A 19,067-nucleotide genomic window follows, 5' to 3' on the forward strand; every position below is an offset into this window, starting at 1 on the left:
GGGGAAGGGCGGGGATTGGTTGCTGGGAGACGGGGGAAGGGCGGGGATTGGTTGCTCGGAGACGGGGGAAGGGCGGGGATTGGTTGCTCGGAGACGGGGAGGGGCGGGGTTTGGTTGCTAGGAGACGGGGGAAGGGCGGGGTTTGGTTGCATTTGGAGGCGTGGTTTAAGTGCTAGGGGCGTGGTTTGGTTGCTATGAGAGGCGTGGTTTGCGTTTGGAGGCGTGGTTTAAGTGTTGTGAGGGGCGCGGTTTAAATCTGAGGGCGTGGCTTTACTGTAAGCGGGCGTGGTTTGAATTTGGAGGCGTGGTTTGGCTGCTGGGGGCGTGGTTTGGTCGCTATGAGAGGCGTGGTTTAAATTCGGAGGCGTGGCTTCAATCTGAGTGGGCGTGGTTTGCATTTGGAGGCGTGGCTTGGTAGTTGGGCTCCAATTTCTGATTTAAAATTCCCATTTTTGCCCCCCAAATTTCCGATTTTTCACCCCAATTTTTTGGGTTAAAGTGTCCTCTTTTCTCCCAAAATCCCCTCTTTTAACCCAAATTTCCCAATTTTTGACTCAAAATTCTCCTTTTTTAGCCCAATTTCTCCATTTTTCACCCTAAAATTCCTTTTTTTTGTTTTTTTGCGCAAACTCCCAACTTTTGATTTAAAATTCCCCTTTTTGCCCCTAAATTCCCAATTTTTTACCCCCAAACCCCAAATTTTCACCTCAAATCCCCAATTTTTGGCTCAAAATTCCCCTTTTTACTCCAAATTCTCCATTTTTTTGCCCCTAAATTCCCTTTTCTCCCCAAATTCCAGAGTTTTGGGTTAAAATTCCCCTTTTTGTCCCCGAATTCCCAAATTTTTCCCCCAAATAAACAATTTTGGGGATAAAATGCCCCTTTTTACCCTAAATTTCCATTTTCACCCCAAATTCCCAATTTTTGGGTGAAAATTCGCCTTTTTGATCCCAAACCCTCAATTATTTTGCCCCAAAATTCCCAATTTTCGCTTCCAAAGTTCCAATTTTTTTCTTTAAAATTCCCCTTTTCACCCCAATTTCCCAATTTTTGGCTCAAAATCCCCTTTTCCCACCCAAACTTTCAAATTTGACCCCAAAATTCCCAAATTTTACCCCCAAATTCACCTCAAAACCCCCCAAATTTCCCGCCGCACCCCCGAGGTGGGCGTGACCACGCTTAAATTTAAATAAAGGGGCGTGGCTTCGGAGTAGGCGCTCAAAATTTAAATAAAGGGGCGTGGCTTCCACGGAGACCTTCAAATTTAAATAAAGGGGCGCGGTTTCCTCAGAGCCGCCACAAATTTAAATAAAGGGGCGTGGCTTCCACCAGGGCTCAGAGGGCCGCTCTAAATTTAAATAAAGGGGCGTGGTTTCCCCAGAGGGGCGTGGTCAGGCGCGGTGGGCGGGGCTTGGGGCGCCCCTAGAGTCGCCCCAAAAGTCGCGGCCGAGGCCGGGACCCCAAAAACTCCCAAAAAATCCCCAAAAAATCCCCAAAAAAATCCTAAAAAAACCCCAAAAAATCCTAAAAAATCCCAAAAAGTCCCGAAATTGCCCCAAATCTCCTCCCCCCGCCCCTCCCCCCATGTCGCGACAGGTCCCGACAGCGCTGGCGCCGCTGCTGCTGCTGCTGCTCATCCGTGAGTGGGGATTTTGGGCTTTTTGGGGATTTTTTGGGGTTTTTTTGGGGGATTTTGGGGTTTTTGGGGTTTGGGGGTTTTTAAGGGGATTTTTAGGGGGAATTTTGGGGATTTTTGGGGGGATTTTGGGGTTTTTTGGGGATATTTTGGGATTTTAAAATATTTTTTTCGGGGGTTTTTTCGGGTTTTTTTGGGGATTATTTTGGGGTTTTTGGGGGATTATTTTGGGGTTTTGGGGGGGATTTTTTTGGGGATTATTTTGGGGATTTTTTGGGTTTTTTTGGGGATTATTTCGGGGGTTATTTTGGGGATTATTTTGGGGTTTTGGGGGGATTTTTTGGGGATTTTTGGGGTTTTTTGGGGGTATTTGGGGGATTTTTTGGGGGTTTTTTTGAGGGATTATTTTGGGTGTTTTTGGGGTTGTTTGGGGGATTATTTTAGGGATTTTTTTGGGGTTTTTTTGGGATTTTGGGGGGGATTATTTTGGGTATTTTTTGGGGTTTTTGGGGTTTTTTTGGGGGATTATTTTGGGGTTTTTTGGGGGGATTATTTTGGGGTTTTTTGGGGATTATTTTGGGGATTATTTTGGGGGTTTTTGGGGTTGTTTGGGGGATTATTTTAGGGATTTTTGGGGATTATTTTGGGGATTTTTGGGGATTATTTTTGGGGTTTTTGGGGGAATATTTTGGTTTTTTTTTTATTTTGTTGGGGGAATATTTTGGGGGTTATTTTGGGGATTATTTTGGGGTTTTTGGGCGATTTTTTGGGGGTTTGGGGGGGATTTTTGGATTTTGGGGGGGATTTTTTGGGGTTTTTTGGGGAATTATTTTGGGGTTTTTTGGGGGATTATTTTGGGTTTTTTTGGGTTTTTTGGGGGGATTATTTTAGGGATTTTTTGGGATTATTTTGGGGATTATTTTGGGATTTTTTGGGGATTATTTGGGGATTATTTTGGGATTTTTTTGGGGTTATTTTGGGGCCGAGCCCCGGGGGGGTCCCCGGCGTCGGGGGCGGGGCCTCGGGACCGGTCGGACCGGCCCCAAAAAAACCCCAAAAATCACCCGGGGGGTGGGGGAGGGGCCCCAAACAAACCCCAAAAATGAGCCCGGGGCGGTGGGGGAGGGGCGGGGCAAAATTCCTCAAAAATAAAGGGAAAAAAACCCCCAAAAATTCACCAAAAATTCCCCCAAAATTGACCCGAATCCCCCCAAAATCCCCCCCAAAAAATCCCCCAAAATTCACTAAAAAATCACCTAAAATTCCCCCCAAATTCACCCAAAATTCCCTAAATATTCACCCAAAATTTCCTCCAAAAATCTCCAAAAATTCACAAAAAAATTTCTCCCAAGAATTCCCCAAAATGCCACCAAAAATCCCCCAAAATTTGCCCCAAAATTTGCCCCAGATTTCCCCAAAAATTGCCCCAAAATCGCCCCAAAATCCCCAAAAATTCCAAAAAAAATCCCCCCAAAAAATTCCCCAAAATTTTCCCAAAATTCCCCCAAAATTTCCCCCCAAAAATTCCTAAAATTCCCACAAATTTTCCCAATTTTCCCCCAAAAGGTTCCGGGAGCGGCGCCGAGGCGGAGGCGGAGTCAGAATGTGAGTTATGCAAATGAGGTGTGGAATATTCATGAGGGGGGGGGTGAAAATGGGGAAAAAAATCCCAAAAAATTGGGGTGAAAAATAACAAAAAATGGGGAAAATGAGCCAAAAATTTGGGTTAAAAATGGGGAAAAGGACCCAAAAAATTGGGAAAAAATTCAAAATTTGGGGAAAAAACCCAAAAATTGGGGAAAAAACCCAAAATGGGGGGAAAAAAATCCTCAAAATTTGGGAAAATGGCTCCAAAAATTGGGATAAGAATCCCCGAAAATGGGAAAATGGGACCAAAAATGGCAAAAAATCTCAAATATGGGAGGGAAACCCCAAAAATTTGGGTAAAAAAAACAAAAATTGGGGTAAAAAGCCCCAAAATTGGGGTAAAAAACCCAAAAATTTGGGGTAAAAAGGCCCAAAATTGGGATTTGGGGAACCCCAAAACCGCCCCTGCCCCTCCCCCACCCCCGCTTTGGCAACCCCGGAATTGGGGGGGGGGAGGGGCAGGGTGGGGGAGGGGCCCCAAAACCACCCGGAAACCAAAAATGGGAAATGGAGCCCAAAGGGGCCCAAAAAACCCCAAAATGGCCCCAAAATCCACCCCCAAATCCACCAAAATCCACCCCAAAATCTCCTAAATCCCCTAAAAATGCCCTAAATCCCCCAAAATCCCCCAAATCCCCCCTGAAAGACCCCAAATTCCCCCAAATCCACCCCAAAAACCCCAAAATGGACCCAAAAAAGCCCCAAAATTCACCAAAATCCAGCCCAAAAATCCCCTAAAAATCCCCCCCTGAAAGACCCCAAAATCCCCTAAAAATGCCCCAAAATCCCCCTGAAAGACCCCAAATCCACCCCCAAATCCACTCCAAAAACCCCAAAATGGACCCCAAAAAAGCCCCAAAATTCACCCCCAATGAGCCCAAATCCACCAAAATCCAGCCCAAAAATCCACCCCAAAATCCCCTCAAAATCCCCCAAAATCCAGCCCAAAAATCCCCTAAATCCCCTAAATCCCCCCCCAGTGAAAGACCCCAAATCCACCCCAAAATCCCCTAAAAATCCCCCAAAATCCCCCCTGAAAGACCCCAAAAATCCCAAAATGGACCCAAAAAAGCCCCAAAATTCACCCCCAATGACGCAAAATCCAGCCCAAAAATCCCCTAAATCCCCTAAAAATGCCCCTAAATCCCCCGTGAAAGACCCAAAAATCCCCCAAATCCACCCCAAAACCCCCTGAAATCACCCCAGAAATGCTCCTAAACCCCCCCAAAATCCCTCAAAAAGGTTCCTAAACCCCCTAAACCACCGAAAAAATGTTCCTAAACCCCCCAAAAAGGCTCCTAAATCCCCTAAACCACCAAAAAAAGTCTCTAAATCCCTCAAAAAGGTTCCTAAACCCCCCAAAATCCCTCAAAAAGGCTCCTAAACCCCCTAAACCGCCAAAAAAAAGTTCCTAAACCCCCCAAATCCCCCCCAAATCCCTCAAAAAGGTTCCTAAATCCCCTAAACCACCAAAAGAAATGTTCCTAAACCCCCCCGAAAAGGTTCCTAAACCCCCTAACCCCCCCCGAAAAGGTTCCTAAATCCCCTAAGCTACCGAAGAAAATGTTCCTAAATCCCCCAAAACCCCTCAAAAAGGTTCCTAAATCCCCTAAACCACCGAAAAAAATGTTCCTAAACCCTCGAAATCCCCCCAAAATCCCTCGAAAAGGTGCCTAAACCCCCTAAGCCACCGGAAAAAACGTTCCTAAACCCCCCGAAAAGGTTCCTAAACCCCCCAAACTCCCCCCAAAATCCCTCAAAAAGGTTCCTAAACCCCCTAAACCACAGGAAAAAATGCTCCTAAACCCCCTAAAAAGGTTCCTAAACCCCCCAAATTCCCCCCAAAATCCCTCAGAAAGGTTCCTAAATCCCGTAAGCCACCGAAAAAATGTTCCTAAATCCCTCAAAAAAGGTTCCTAAATCCCCTAAACCGCCAAAAAAAAGTTCCTAAAGCCCCCCAAATCCCTTTGAAAGGTTCCTAAACCCCCTAAACCACCGAAAAAACGTTCCTAAATCCCTCAAAAAGGTTCCTAAACCCCCCAAAAGCCTTCAAAAAGGTTCCTAAATCCCCTAAACCACCGAAGAAAACGTTCCTAAACCTCCCAAATCCCTCCAAAATCCCCCCCAAATCCCCTGAAATCACCCCAGAAAGGTTCCTAAACCCCCCAAGTCCCCCCCAAAATCCCTCAAAAAGGTTCCTAAACCCCCCAAGCCACCGGAAAAAAGGTCCCTAACCCCCCAAATCCCCCCTAAATCCCCCAAATCCCCCCCAAAAGGTTCCTAAATCCCCTAAACCACCGAAAAAAACGTTCCTAATGCCCCCGAAAAAGTTCCTAAACCCCCCCAAATCCTCCCAAAAATCCCTCGAAAAGGTTCCTAAATCCCCTAAGCCACCGAAAAAAAGTCCCTAAACGCCCCAAATCCCCCCCACATCCCTCAAAAAGGTTCCTAAATCCCCTAAACCACCGAAGAAAACGTTCCTAACCCCCCCAAATCCCTCCCAAAATCCCTCAGAAAGGTTCCTAAACCCCCTAAGCCACCGAAAAAATGTTCCTAAACCCCCCAAAAAGGCTCCTAAATCCCCTAAACCACCAAAAAAAGTCTCTAAATCCCTCAAAAAGGTTCCTAAACCCCCCAAACTCCCTCAAAAAGGCTCCTAAACCCCCTAAACCACCGAAAGAAATGTTCCTAAACCCCCCCGAAAAGGTTCCTAAATCCCCTAAGCTACCGAAGAAAATGTTCCTAAATCCCCCAAAACCCCTCAGAAAGGTTCCTAAACCCCCTAAACCGCCAAAAAAATGTTCCTAAACCCCCCCAAAGGGTTCCTAAATCCCCTAAACCACCGAAAGAAATGTTCCTAAACCCCCCAAAAAAGGTTCCTAAATCCCCTAAGCTACCGAAGAAAATGTTCCTAAATCCGCCAAAACCCGTCAAAAAGGTTCCTAAATCCCCTAAACCACCGAAAAAAATGTTCCTAAACCCCCCCAAAGGGTTCCTAAATCCCCTAAACCACCGAAAAAACGTTCCTAAATCCTTCAAAAAAGGTTCCTAAATCCCCTAAACCACCGAAGAAAATGTTCCTAAACCCCCCAAATCCCCCCAAAATCCTTCAAAAAAGGTTCCTAAATCCCCTAAGCCACCGGAAAAAACGTTCCTAAACCCCCCGAAAAGGTTCCTAAACCCCCCAAACTCCCCCCAAAATCCTTCAAGAAGGTTCCTAAACCCCCTAAACCACAGGAAAAAATGCTCCTAAACCCCCCAAAATGTGCCTAAATCCCCTAAACCACCGGAAAAGATGTCCCTAAACCCCCCAAAAAGCCCCCAAAATCCCCCCAAAACCCCTCAGAAAGGTTCCTAAACCCCCTAAGCCACCGAAAAAATGTCCCCAAACCCCCCAAAATGTGCCTAAATCCCCTAAACCACCGAAAGAAATGCTCCTAAACCCCCCGAAAAAGGTTCCTAAACCCCCCAAAATCCCCTGAAATCACCCCAGAAAGGTTCCTAAACCCCCAGAAAGGTTCCTAAATCCCCTAAACCACTGAAAAAAGTCCCTAAACCCCCCAAAAATGTTCCTAAATCCCCTAAACTACCGAGAAAAACGTTCCTAAACCCCCCAAAATCCCTCAAGAAGGTTCCTAAACCCCCTAAACCACCGAAAAAAATGCTCCTAAACCCCCCAAAAACGCCCCTAACCCCCCCAGACCCCTCTGTCCCCTCACCCCTCCGTCAGTATCGGTTCCTAAACCCCCTAAACCACCAGAAAAAAATGTTCCTAAACCCCCCAAAAAGGTTCCTAAACCCCCTAAACCACCAAAAAAACGTTCCTAAACCCTCCGAAAAGGCTCCTAAACCCCCAAATCCCCCAAACTTCCCTGAAATCACCCCAGAAAGGTTCCTAAAGCCCCCAAACCCCTCAGAAAGGTTCCTAAATCCCCTAAACCACCGAAAAAAAACGTTCCTAAAGCCCCCAAAAATGTTCCTAAACCCCCCAAATCCCCCCCAAAAGGTTCCTAAATCCCCTAAACCACTGAAAAAATGTTCCTAAATCCCTCAAAAAAGGTTCCTAAATCCCCTAAACCGCCAAAAAAAAGTTCCTAAAGCCCCCCAAATCCCTTTGAAAGGTTCCTAAACCCCCTAAGCCACGGAAAAAACGTTCCTAAATCCCTCAAAAAGGTTCCTAAACCCCCCAAAATCCCTCAAAAATGTTCCTAAATCCCCTAAACCACTGAAAAAAATGTTCTTAAACCCCCATAAAAGGTTCCTAAACCCCCCCAATCCCCCCCAAATCCCCTGAAATCACCCCAGAATGGTTCCTAAAGCCCCCAAACCCCTCAGAAAGGTTCCTAAATCCCTTAAACCACCGAAAAAATGTTCCTAAATCCCTCAAAAAAGGTTCCTAAATCCCCTAAACCGCCAAAAAAAAGTTCCTAAAGCCCCCCAAATCCCTTTGAAAGGTTCCTAAACCCCCTAAGCCACCAATAAAAGGTTCCTAAACCCCCCAAATCCCCCGCAAAATCCCTCGAAAAGGTTCCTAAACCCCCTAAACCACCGAAGAAAATGCTCCTAAACCCCCCAAAATGTGCCTAAATCCCCTAAACCACCGAAAGAAATGCTCCTAAACCCCCTGAAAAAGGTTCCTAAACCCCCCAAAATCCCCTGAAATCACCCCAGAAAGGTTCCTAAACCCCCAGAAAGGTTCCTAAATCCCCTAAACCACTGAAAAAAGTCCCTAAACCCCCCAAAAATGTTCCTAAATCCCCTAAACTACCGAGAAAAACGTTCCTAAACCCCCCAAAATCCCTCAAGAAGGTTCCTAAACCCCCTAAACCACCGAAAAAAATGCTCCTAAACCCCCCAAAAACGCCCCTAACCCCCCCAGACCCCTCTGTCCCCTCACCCCTCCCTCAGTATCGGTTCCTAAACCCCCTAAACCACCAGAAAAAAATGTTCCTAAACCCCCCAAAAAGGTTCCTAAACCCCCTAAACCACCAAAAAAACGTTCCTAAACCCTCCGAAAAGGCTCCTAAACCCCCAAATCCCCCAAAATTCCCTGAAATCACCCCAGAATGGTTCCTAAACCCCCCAAAATCCCTCAAAAATGTTCCTAAATCCCTTAAACCACCGAAAAAATGTTCCTAAATCCCTCAAAAAAGGTTCCCAAATCCCCTAAACCGCCAAAAAAAAGTTCCTAAAGCCCCCCAAATCCCTTTGAAAGGTTCCTAAACCCCCTAAGCCACCAATAAAAGGTTCCTAAACCTCCCCAAATCCCCCGCAAAATCCCTCAAAAAGGTTCCTAAATCCCCTAAACCACCGGAAAAAACGTTCCTAAACCCCCCGAAAAGGTTCCTAAACCCCCCAAACTCCCCCCAAAATCCCTCAAGAAGGTTCCTAAACCCCCTAAACCACCGAAAAAACGTTCCTAAATCCCTCAGAAAGGTTCCTAAATCCCCTAAGCCACCAAAAAAAAGTCCCTAAACCCCCCGAAAAGGTTCCTAAACCCCCAAATCCCCCCCAAAACCCCCCAAATCCCCCCCAAACTCCCTCAGAAAGGTTCCTAAACCCCCTATACCACCGAAAAAAATGCTCCTAAACCCCCCAAAATGTGCCTAAATCCCCTAAACCACCGGAAAAGATGTCCCTAAACCCCCCAAAAAGCCCCCAAAATCCCCCCAAAACCCCTCAGAAAGGTTCCTAAAGCCCCCAAATCCCCCTCAAAATCCCTCAGAAAGGTTCCTAAACCCCCTAAGCCACCGAAAAAACGTTCCTAAATCCCTCAAAAAAGGTTCCTAAATCCCCTAAACCGCCGGAAAAGGTTCCTAAACCCCCTAAACCACCGAAAAAAATGCTCCTAAACCCCCCAAAATGTGCCTAAATCCCCTAAACCACCGGAAAAGATGTCCCTAAACCCCCCAAACACCCCCAAAATCCCCTCCTAAACCCCTCAAAAATGCTCCTAAACCCCCCCAAAAACGCCCCTAACCCCCCCAGCCCCCTCTGTCCCCCCCTCCCCCCCAGTATCGGTTCCTAAATCCCCTTTTTCTCCCTCCCCTCCCCCGCAGGGTCCGAGTGCGGCCGCTCGCGCTCCCGGGCCCGCGTGGTGGGCGGGGCTGCGGCGCGCGCGGGGCGGTGGCCGTGGGCGGTCAGCCTGAGGCTGGGGGAGGGGCACCGCTGCGGGGGCTCCCTGGTGAGCCCGGAGTGGGTGCTGACCGCGGCGCATTGCTTCAAGGGGTGAGCCTAGGGGGTTTGGGAACCTTGTAATGGGATTTGGGGTCATTTGGGGTCCCTGGTGAGCCCGGAATGGGTGCTGACCGCGGCGCATTGCTTCAAAGGGTGAGCATAGGGGGTTTAGGAGCCTTGTAATGGGGTTTGGGAGCCTTTTGGGGTCCCTGGTGAGCCCGGAGTGGGTGCTGACCGCGGCGCATTGCTTCAAAGGGTGAGCCTGAGGGGATTTGGGGTGATTTATGGGGGATTTGGGGTCATTTGGGATCCCTGGTGAGCCCGGAATGGGTGCTGACGGCGGCGCATTGCTTCAAGGGGTGAGCCTGAGGGGATTTGGGAGCCTTTTGGGGGGATTTATGGGGGATTTGGGGTCATTTATGGGGGATTTGGGGTCCCTGGGGAGCCCCCAGTGGGTGCTGACGGCGGCGCATTGCTTCAAGGGGTGAGCCTAGGGGATTTGGGAACATTGTAATGGGGTTTGGGAACATTGGAATGGGATTTGGGGCTCCCTGGTGAGCCCGGAATGGGTGCTGACCGCGGCGCATTGCTTCAAAGGGTGAGCCTGAGGGGTTTAGGAGCCTTGTAATGGGGTTTGGGGTCATTTATGGGGGGTTTGGGGTCATTTGGGGTCCCTGGTGAGCCCGGAATGGGTGCTGACCGCGGTGCATTGCTTCAAAGGGTGAGCCCAGGGGATTTGGGAACATGGAGAGGGGATTTGGGGTCATTTATGGGGGATTTGGGGTGATTTATGGGGGATTTGGGGTCATTTGGGGTCCCTGGTGACACCGGAGTGGGTGCTGACCGCGGCGCATTGCTTCAAAGGGTGAGCCCAGGGGAGTTAGGAACATTATAATGGGGTTTGGGAACATTGGAATGGGATTTGGGGAGCCCCCGGAATGGGTGCTGACCGCGGCGCATTGCTTCAAAGGGTGAGCCCAGGGGATTTGGGAGCCTTTGGGAGGGGATTTGGGAACATGGAGAGGGGATTTGGGGTCATTTGGGGTCCCTGGTGAGCCCGGAATGGGTGCTGACGGCGGCGCATTGCTTCAAAGGGTGAGCCTAGGGGATTTGGGAACATGGAGAGGGGATTTGGGGTCATTTATGGGGGATTTGGGGTGATTTATGGGGGTTTGGGGAGCCCCCAGTGGGTGCTGACCACGGCACATTGCTTCAAGGGGTGAGCCTAGGGGATTTGGGGTCATTTATGGGGGATTTGGGGTCATTTATGGGGGGTTTGGGGAGCCCCCAGTGGGTGCTGACGGCGGCGCATTGCTTCAAAGGGTGAGCCCAGGGGATTTGGGAACATTGGAATGGGATTTATGGGGATTTGGGAGCCTTTTGGGGTCATTTATGGGGGATTTGGGCTCCCTGGTGAGCCCGGAATGGGTGCTGACCACGGCGCATTGCTTCAAAGGGTGAGCCCAGGGGGTTTGGGGTCATTTATGGGGGATTTGGGGTCCCAGTGGGTGCTGACGGCGGCGCATTGCTTCCAAGGGTGAGCCTAGGGGAGTTAGGAGCCTTGTGAGGGGATTTGGGAGCCTTGGGGTGAATTTTGGGGTGAATGTCGCTGATTTTGGGTGGTTTGGGACCATTTTTTGATGGTTTTATGGTTTTGGGGCAATTCCCGTGGATTTTGGGTCCCTCAGGCCCGGGGGTCTCCGGGCTCCTCTGTCCGAGTGGCGAGCGGTGCTGGGCCGGCTGCGGCTGCAGAGTGACCACGAGAGTGACCACGAGAGTGACCACGAGAGTGACCACAGCAGTGACCACGGGAGTGACCACAGCACTGACCACTCCAATGGGTCCCGGAGTGACCACGGCACTGACCACTCCATTGACCACCTGAGTGACCACTGCAATGGGTCCCGGAGTGACCACGGGAGTGACCACTGTGATGGACACAGGTATGGACACGGGAGTGACCACAGGGAATGGACACAGGAGTGACCACAGGGAATGGACACAGGAGTGACCACAGAGATGGACACAGGAGTGACCACAGGGATGGACACAAGAGTGACTGCCCCACTGACCACGCCACTGACCACCCCAATGGGTCCCAGAGTGACCACAGAAGTGACCATGAGAGTGACCACAGCACTGACCACCCCATTGACCACAGCACTGACCACCCCACTGACCACCTGAGTGACCACTCCAGTGGGTCCCGGAGTGACCACGGGAGTGACCACAGGAGTGACCACAGCACTGACCACTCCAATGGGTCCCAGAGTGACCACGGGAGTGACCACAGGGATGGACACAGGGATGGACGTGAGAGTGACCACAGGGATGGACACAGGGATGGACATGAGAGTGACCACAGGAGTGACCACAGGACTGACCCCGAGAGTGACCACAGGGATGGACACGAGAATGACCACAGGAGTGACCACCTGAGTGACCACAGGGATGGACACAGGAGTGACCACAGGACTGACCCCAATGTGGCTCCCAGGGATGACCATAGGACCATGAGAGTGACCACAAGAATGACCACAGGGATGGACACGAGAGTGACCACAGGAGTGACCACCAGAGTGACCACTCGAATGTCCCCAGGGCTGACCCCGAGAGTGACCACGGCAGTGACCACAGGGATGGACATGAGGGTGACCACAGGGATGGACACAAGAATGACCACAGGGATGGACACGAGAGTGACCACAGGGATGGACAATGGGGCTGACCACAGGGATGGACATGAGAGTGACCACAGGAGTGACCACAGGACTGACCCCAATGTGGCTCCCAGGGATGACCATAGGACCATGAGAGTGACCACAGGGATGGACATGAGGGTGACCACAGGAGTGACCACAGGGATGGACACAGGGATGGACACGAGAGTGACCACAGGAGTGACCACAGGAGTGACCACAGGGATGGACACAGGGATGGACATGAGAGTGACCCTGAGAGTGACCACGGGAGTGACCACTTGAATGACCACAGGGATGACCCCGAGAGTGACCACAGCAGTGACCACAGGGATGGACATGAGAGTGACCCTGAGAGTGACCACAGGGATGGACACGAGAGTGACCACAGGAGTGACCATGGGAGTGACCATGACAGTGACCACAGGGATGGACACGAGAGTGACCACAGGAGTGACCACAGGGGTGACCACAGGGATGGACATGAGAGTGACCACAGGGATGGACACGAGAGTGACCACAGGAGTGACCACAGGGGTGACCACAGGGATGGACATGAGAGTGACCACAGGAGTGACCACAGGGATGGACACGAGAGTGACCACAGGGATGGACATGAGAGTGACCACAGGAGTGACCACGGGAGTGACCACTTGAATGACCACAGGGATGACCCTGAGAGTGACCACAGGGATGGACATGAGGGTGACCACAGGGATGGACACAGGGATGGACAATGAGGGTGACCCTAAGGATGACCACAGGAGTGACCACAGGGATGGATACAGGAGTGACCACAGGGATGGACACGAGAGTGACCACAGGAGTGACCATAGGAATGACCAATGGAGTGACCACAACAGTGACCACCTCATTGACCACAGGGATGGACACGAGGGTGACCACAGGAGTGACCACAGGGATGGACATGAGAGTGACCCCAAAAATGACCCCAAAAATGACCCCAGTACTGCCCACAGCAGTGACCACCAGAGTGACCACAGGGATGGACATGAGGGTGACCACAGCAGTGACCACAGGCATGGACACAAGAGTGACCACAGGGATGGACATGAGGGTGACCCTAAAGATGACCACAGGAGTGACCACTGGAATGTCCCCAGGGCTGACCCCAGCAGTGACCCCAGCAGTGACCCCGGCGCTGACCCCGACGCTGACCCCGACGCTGACCCTGGCCAGGAGGTGGCCGTGGCCGAGCTCGTTGTCCACGAGCGCTTCCGGGGCGTCCGGGGGGGTCACGACCTGGCCCTGGTGCGGCTCCGGCCTCCGGCCACGCTCGGACCCCGCGTGGGCCCCGTCTGCCTGCCCCTCCCCCACCTCCGGCCGCCCTTCGGCCGCAGCTGCTGGGTCAGCGGGTGGGGGCACGTGGCCGAAAATGGTGAGTGACCACTGCCAAAAACCCCAAAAATGGTAAAATTCACCCCAAAATTCACCCCAAAAATGGTGATAATATCCCATGGTCCCTGCTGGGTCAGCGGGTGGGGTCATGTGGCCGAGAATGGTGAGTGACCAGTGCTAAAAATGGTAAAATTTACCCCAAAAATGGTACAAATGTCCAATGGTCCCTGCTGGGTCAGCGGGTGGGGACACGTGGCCGAGAATGGTGAGTGACCACTCCTAAAAACCCCAAAATTCACCCCAAAATATCCCATGGTCCCTGCTGGGTCAGCGGGTGGGGGCACGTGGCCGAAAATGGTGAGTGACCAATGCTAAAAACCCCGAAATTCACCCCAAAATTCACCCCAAAATTGATAAAAATATCCCATGGTCCCTGCTGGGTCAGCGGGTGGGGGCACGTGGCTGAAAATGGTGAGTGACCAATGCTAAAAACCCCGAAATTCACCCCAAAATTCACCCCAAAATGTCCAATGGTCCCTGCTGGGTCAGCGGGTGGGGACACGTGGCCGAGAATGGTGAGTGACCAGTGCCAAAAACCCCAAAATTCACCCCAAAAATGGTGATAATATCCCATGGTCCCTGCTGGGTCAGCGGGTGGGGACACGTGGCCGAGAATGGTGAGTGCCAAAAACCCCAAAATTCACCCCAAAATTCACCCCAAAATGCTACAAATATCCAATGTTCCCTGCTGGCCAAAAACGGTGAGTGACCACTGCCAAAAACCCCAAAAATGCCGAAATTCACCCCAAAATTGACCCCAAAATTGACCCCAAAATTGACCCCAAAACCATCCAATGATCCCTACTGGCCGAGAATGGTGAGTGACCAGTTCCAAAAACCCCAAAATTCACCCCAAAACACCCGAAAACCCCAAAATTTCACCCCAAAAAATCACAAAAAAAAAAAACCAAAATTCACCCCAAAACTGACCCCAAAACCCCCAAGTTTTGGCCTCTCTCACCCCAATTTTTTAGGGTTTCTCACTCAATTTTTTGGGGATTCCTCCCCCAATTTTGGGAGGGGTCTCCCCCCAATTTGGGGAGGGGTCTCACCCATTTTTAGGGTCCCTCATCCCAATTTTTGGGGTCTCTCAGCCCCTGATTTTGGCCTCTCTCACCCCAATTTTTTAGGGTTTCTCGCTCAATTTTTTGGGGATTTCTCACTGGATTTTTGGGGGGATTCCTCCCCCAGTTTTGGGAGGGGTCTGACCCCAATTTGGGGAGGGGTCTCACCCATTTTCAGGTGAATTTTTGGGGTCTCCAAGCCCCCGATTTTGGCCTCTCTCACCCCATTTTTTTAGGGTTTCTCACCCAATTTTTACCGTTTCTCACTGGATTTTCGGGGCGATTCCTCCCCCAATTTTGGGAGGGGTCTCGCCCCAATTTGAGGAGGGGTCTCACCCCAATTTCAGGCTCCTTCTCCCCAGTTTTTGGCCTCTCTCACCCCATTTTTTTACCCTTTCTCACCCCATTTTTCACCGTTTCTCACCGGATTTTCGGGGGGTTCCTCCCCCAATTTTGGGAGGGGTCTGACCCCAATTTGGGGAGGGGTCTCACCCAATTTCAGGGTCCCTCATCCCAATTTTTGGGGTCTCTCAGCCCCTGATTTTGGCCTCTCTCACCCCAATTTTTTAGGGTTTCTCACTCAGTTTTTTACCATTTCTCACCGGATTTTCGGGGCGATTCCTCCCCCAATTTTGGGAGGGGTCTCGCCCCAATTTGAGGAGGGGTCTCACCCCAATTTCAGGCTCCTTCTCCCCAGTTTTTGGCCTCTCTCACCCCATTTTTTTAGGGTTTCTCACCCCATTTTTTTACCCTTTCTCACCCCATTTTTTACCGTTTCTCACCGGATTTTCGGGCCGATTCCTCCCCCAATTTGGGGCGGGGTCTCCCCCAATTTGGGGAGGGGTCTCACCCATTTTCAGGTGAATTTTTGGCCTCTCTCACCCCAATTTTGGCCTCTCTCACCCCAATTTTTTACCCTTTCTCACCCCATTTTTCACCGTTTCTCGCGGGATTTTCGGGCCGATTCCTCCCCCAATTTGGGGCGGGGTCTCCCCCAATTTGGGGAGGGGTCTCAGGGCTCCCTTTCCCCCTCCCCAGTGTCGCTGCCCGCGGGTTCCCCGCTGCAGGAGGCGGAGCTGCCGCTGCTCTCGCCCCTCACCTGTAACTGCCTCCATTCGCACCTGGGCCGGCGCCACCTGGCCCGGCCCGCCCGGCCCGGGATGCTCTGCGCGGGGGGGGCCCGGGGCGGCCGCGGCGCCTGCCAGGTAAAGTGGGGAGGGGGCTTCGAGGGGGGGGGAAATTGGGATTTTTTGGGAATTTTTGGGGATTTTTTTGGGATTTTTTTGGGATTTTTTAGGATTTTTTTTCGATTTTTTTTCGATTTTTTTTGAATTTTTTGGGTGTTTTTTGGGGGTTTGGGGAGGTTAAATTGGGATTTTAGGGGTTCAAATGGGTCTGGGGGCGCTCCGGGAATTTGGGGAAGGGTCTCAGGTGGGTTTTGGGGGGGGGTTGAGGCGGTTATAAGGGGTTAAATTGGGATTTTTGGGGTTAAAATGGGGATTTTAGGGGTTCAAATGGGTCTGGGGGCGTCCAGGACCTGCCAGGTAAAGTGGGGAGGGGGCTTCGAGGGGGAGGGGGAAATTGGGGATTTTTGGGGATTTTTTTGGGATTTTTTGGGATTTTTGGGATTTTTTTGGGATTTTTTTCGATTTTTTTTCGATTTTTTTTGAATTTTTTGGGTGTTTTTTGGGGGTTTTGGGAGGTTAAAATGGGGATTTTAGGGGTTCAAATGGGTCTGGGGGCGTCCAGGACCTGCCAGGTAAAATGGGGAGGGGTCTCGGGTGGGATTTGAGGGGTTAAGTGAGGATTTTTTGGGATTTTTTGGGATTTTTTTCGAATTTTTTGTGATTTTTTTTCGGTTTTTTGGGTGTTTTTTGGGGGTTGCGGGAGGTTCAAATGGGTCTGGGGGCGTTCAGGACCTCCCAGGTAAAGTGGGGAGGGGGCTTCGAGGGGGGGGGAAATTGGGATTTTTTTGGGATTTTTTTGGGGATTTTTTGGGATTTTTTTGGATTTTTGGGGATTTTTTTGGGATTTTTTTCGATTTTTTTTCGATTTTTTTTGAATTTTTTGGGTGTTTTTTGGGGGTTTTGGGAGGTTAAATTGGGGATTTTAGGGGTTCAAATGGGTCTGGGGGCGCTCCGGGAATTTGGGGAAGGGTCTCAGGTGGGTTTTGGGGGGGTTTGAGGTGGTTATAAGGGGTTAAATTGGGATTTTTGGGGTTAAAATGGGGATTTTAGGGGTTCAAATGGGTCTGGGGGCAGCCAGGACCTGCCAGGTAAAGTGGGGAGGGGGCTTCGAGGGGGGGTGAAATTGGGATTTTTTTGGGGATTTTTTTTGGGATTTTTTGGGATTTTTGGGGACTTTTTTGGGATTTTTTTTGAATTTTTTTTGAATTTTTTGTGATTTTTTTTCGATTTTTTGGGTGTTTTTTGGGGGTTTCGGGAGGTTCAAATGGGTCTGGGGGCGTCCAGGACCTGCCAAGTGAAATGGGGAGGGGGCTTCGGAGTGTTAAATTGGGATTTTGGGGATTTTTTGGGATTTTTTTCGATTTTTTTTCGAATTTTTTTGGATTTTTTGGGTGTTTTTAAGGGGTATGTGAAGGTTAAAATGGGATTTTAGGGGTTCAAATGGGTCTGGGGGCGTCCAGGACCTGTCAGGTATAATGGGGAGGGGTCTCGGGTGGGATTTGAGGGGTTAAGTGAGGATTTTTTGGGATTTTTTTTAAATTTTTTTTGAATTTTTTTCGAATTTTTGGGGATTTTTTGGGGGGTTCTTAGGGGGTTTCGGGAGGTTCAAATGGGTCTGGGGGCGTCCAGGACCTGCCAGGGAATTTGGGGAGGGGTCTCGGGTGGGATTTAAGGGGTTAAGTGAGGAATTTTTGGGATTTTTTTGAATTTTTGGGGATTTTTTTGAATTTTTTTCGAATTTTTTTGGATTTTTTGGGGGTTTTGGGAGGTTAAATTGGGATTTTAGGGGTTCAAATGGGTCTGGGGGCGTTCAGGACCTGCCAGGGAATTTGGGGAGGGGTCTCGGGTGGGATTTAAGGGGTTAAGTGAGGAATTTTTGGGATTTTTTGAATTTTTTGGGGATTTTTTTTGAATTTTTTTCGAATTTTTTTGGATTTTTTGGGGTGTTTTTAAGGGGTATGTGAAGGTTAAATTGGGATTTTAGGGGTTAAAATGGGTCTGGGGGCGTCCAGGACCTGTCAGGTAAAATGGGGAGGGGTCTCGGGTGGGATTTAAGGGGTTAAGTGAGGATTTTTTGGGATTTTTTTCGAATTTTTTTCGATTTTTTTGGGATTTTTTTGGGATTTTTTGGGGCTTTCGGGAGGTTCAAATGGGTCTGGGGGCATCCAGGACCTGCCAGGGAATTTGGGGAGGGGTCTCGGGTGGGATTTGAGTGGTTAAATTGGGGATTTTTTGGGATTTTTTTGGAAATTTTTTGAATTATTTTTAATTTTTTTGGAATTTTGGGGGATTTTTTGGGTGTTTTTTGGGGGTTTGCGGAGGTTCAAATGGGTCTGGGGGCGTCCAGGACCTGCCAGGTAAAGTGGGGAGGGGGCTTCGAGGGGAGGGGGAAATTGGGATTTTTTGGGATTTTTTTGGGGATTTTTTGGGATTTTTTTTGAATTTTTTCGGATTTTTTTCGAATTTTTTTCGATTTTTTTTCGATTTTTTTTCGATTTTTTTTGAATTTTTTTTGAATTTTTTGGGTGTTTTTTGGGGGGTTTTGGGAGGTTAAATTGGGATTTTAGGGGTTAAAATGGGTCTGGGGGCGCTCCGGGAATTTGGGGAAGGGTCTCAGGTGGGTTTTGGGGGGGTTTGAGGTGGTTATAAGGGGTTAAATTGGGATTTTTGGGGTTAAAATGGGGATTTTAGGGGTTCAAATGGGTCTGGGGGCGTCCAGGACCTGCCAGGGAATTTGGGGAGGGGTCTCGGGTGGGATTCGAGGGGTTAAAATGGGGATTTTTTTGGGGATTTTTTGGGATTTTTTTGGGATTTTTTTGGGAATTTTTTTGAATTTTTTTCGATTTTTTTTCGATTTTTTTTCGATTTTTTGGGATTTTTTGGGGGTTTTGGGAGGTTAATATGGGGATTTTAGGGGTTAAAATGGGTCTGGGGGCGTCCAGGACCTGCCAGGGAATTTGGGGAGGGGTCTCGGGTGGGATTTAAGGGGTTAAATTGGGATTTTTCGGGATTTTTTTGGGATTTTTTTTTTTTTAATTTTTGGGGATTTTTTTGAATTTTTTGGGGATTTTTTTGGATTTTTTGGATATAGTTTGGGGATATTTTGGGAGCATTTTGGGGAAGTTTTTAGGATTTTTTTTGAGATATTTTAGGGATATTTTGGGGATGTTTTGGGGATGTTTTAGGATTTTTGGGATATTTTGGGGATATTTTGAGCACGTTTTGGGGATATTTTGGG

The 19,067-nt window shown here is 49.5% G+C and overlaps 1 protein-coding gene across 1 annotated transcript in view; it reads left to right on the forward strand.

Moving 5' to 3' along the window:
* LOC129134284 (uncharacterized) overlaps positions 1 to 19,067 on the forward strand; it is a 77,780-nt gene that overhangs the window by 48,237 nt on the left and 10,476 nt on the right. The window contains exons 8-13 of the mRNA XM_077193231.1: positions 1,597 to 1,639; positions 3,203 to 3,241; positions 9,343 to 9,511; positions 11,149 to 11,403; positions 13,284 to 13,558; positions 15,681 to 15,847. Coding sequence (XP_077049346.1) covers positions 1,597 to 1,639; positions 3,203 to 3,241; positions 9,343 to 9,511; positions 11,149 to 11,403; positions 13,284 to 13,558; positions 15,681 to 15,847 — 948 coding nt within the window. The remainder of the gene's footprint in view (positions 1 to 1,596; positions 1,640 to 3,202; positions 3,242 to 9,342; positions 9,512 to 11,148; positions 11,404 to 13,283; positions 13,559 to 15,680; positions 15,848 to 19,067) is intronic.

The sequence above is a fragment of the Agelaius phoeniceus genome, chromosome 37 (genome assembly GCF_051311805.1).
Source record: "Agelaius phoeniceus isolate bAgePho1 chromosome 37, bAgePho1.hap1, whole genome shotgun sequence".
Lineage (NCBI taxonomy): Eukaryota > Metazoa > Chordata > Aves > Passeriformes > Icteridae > Agelaius > Agelaius phoeniceus.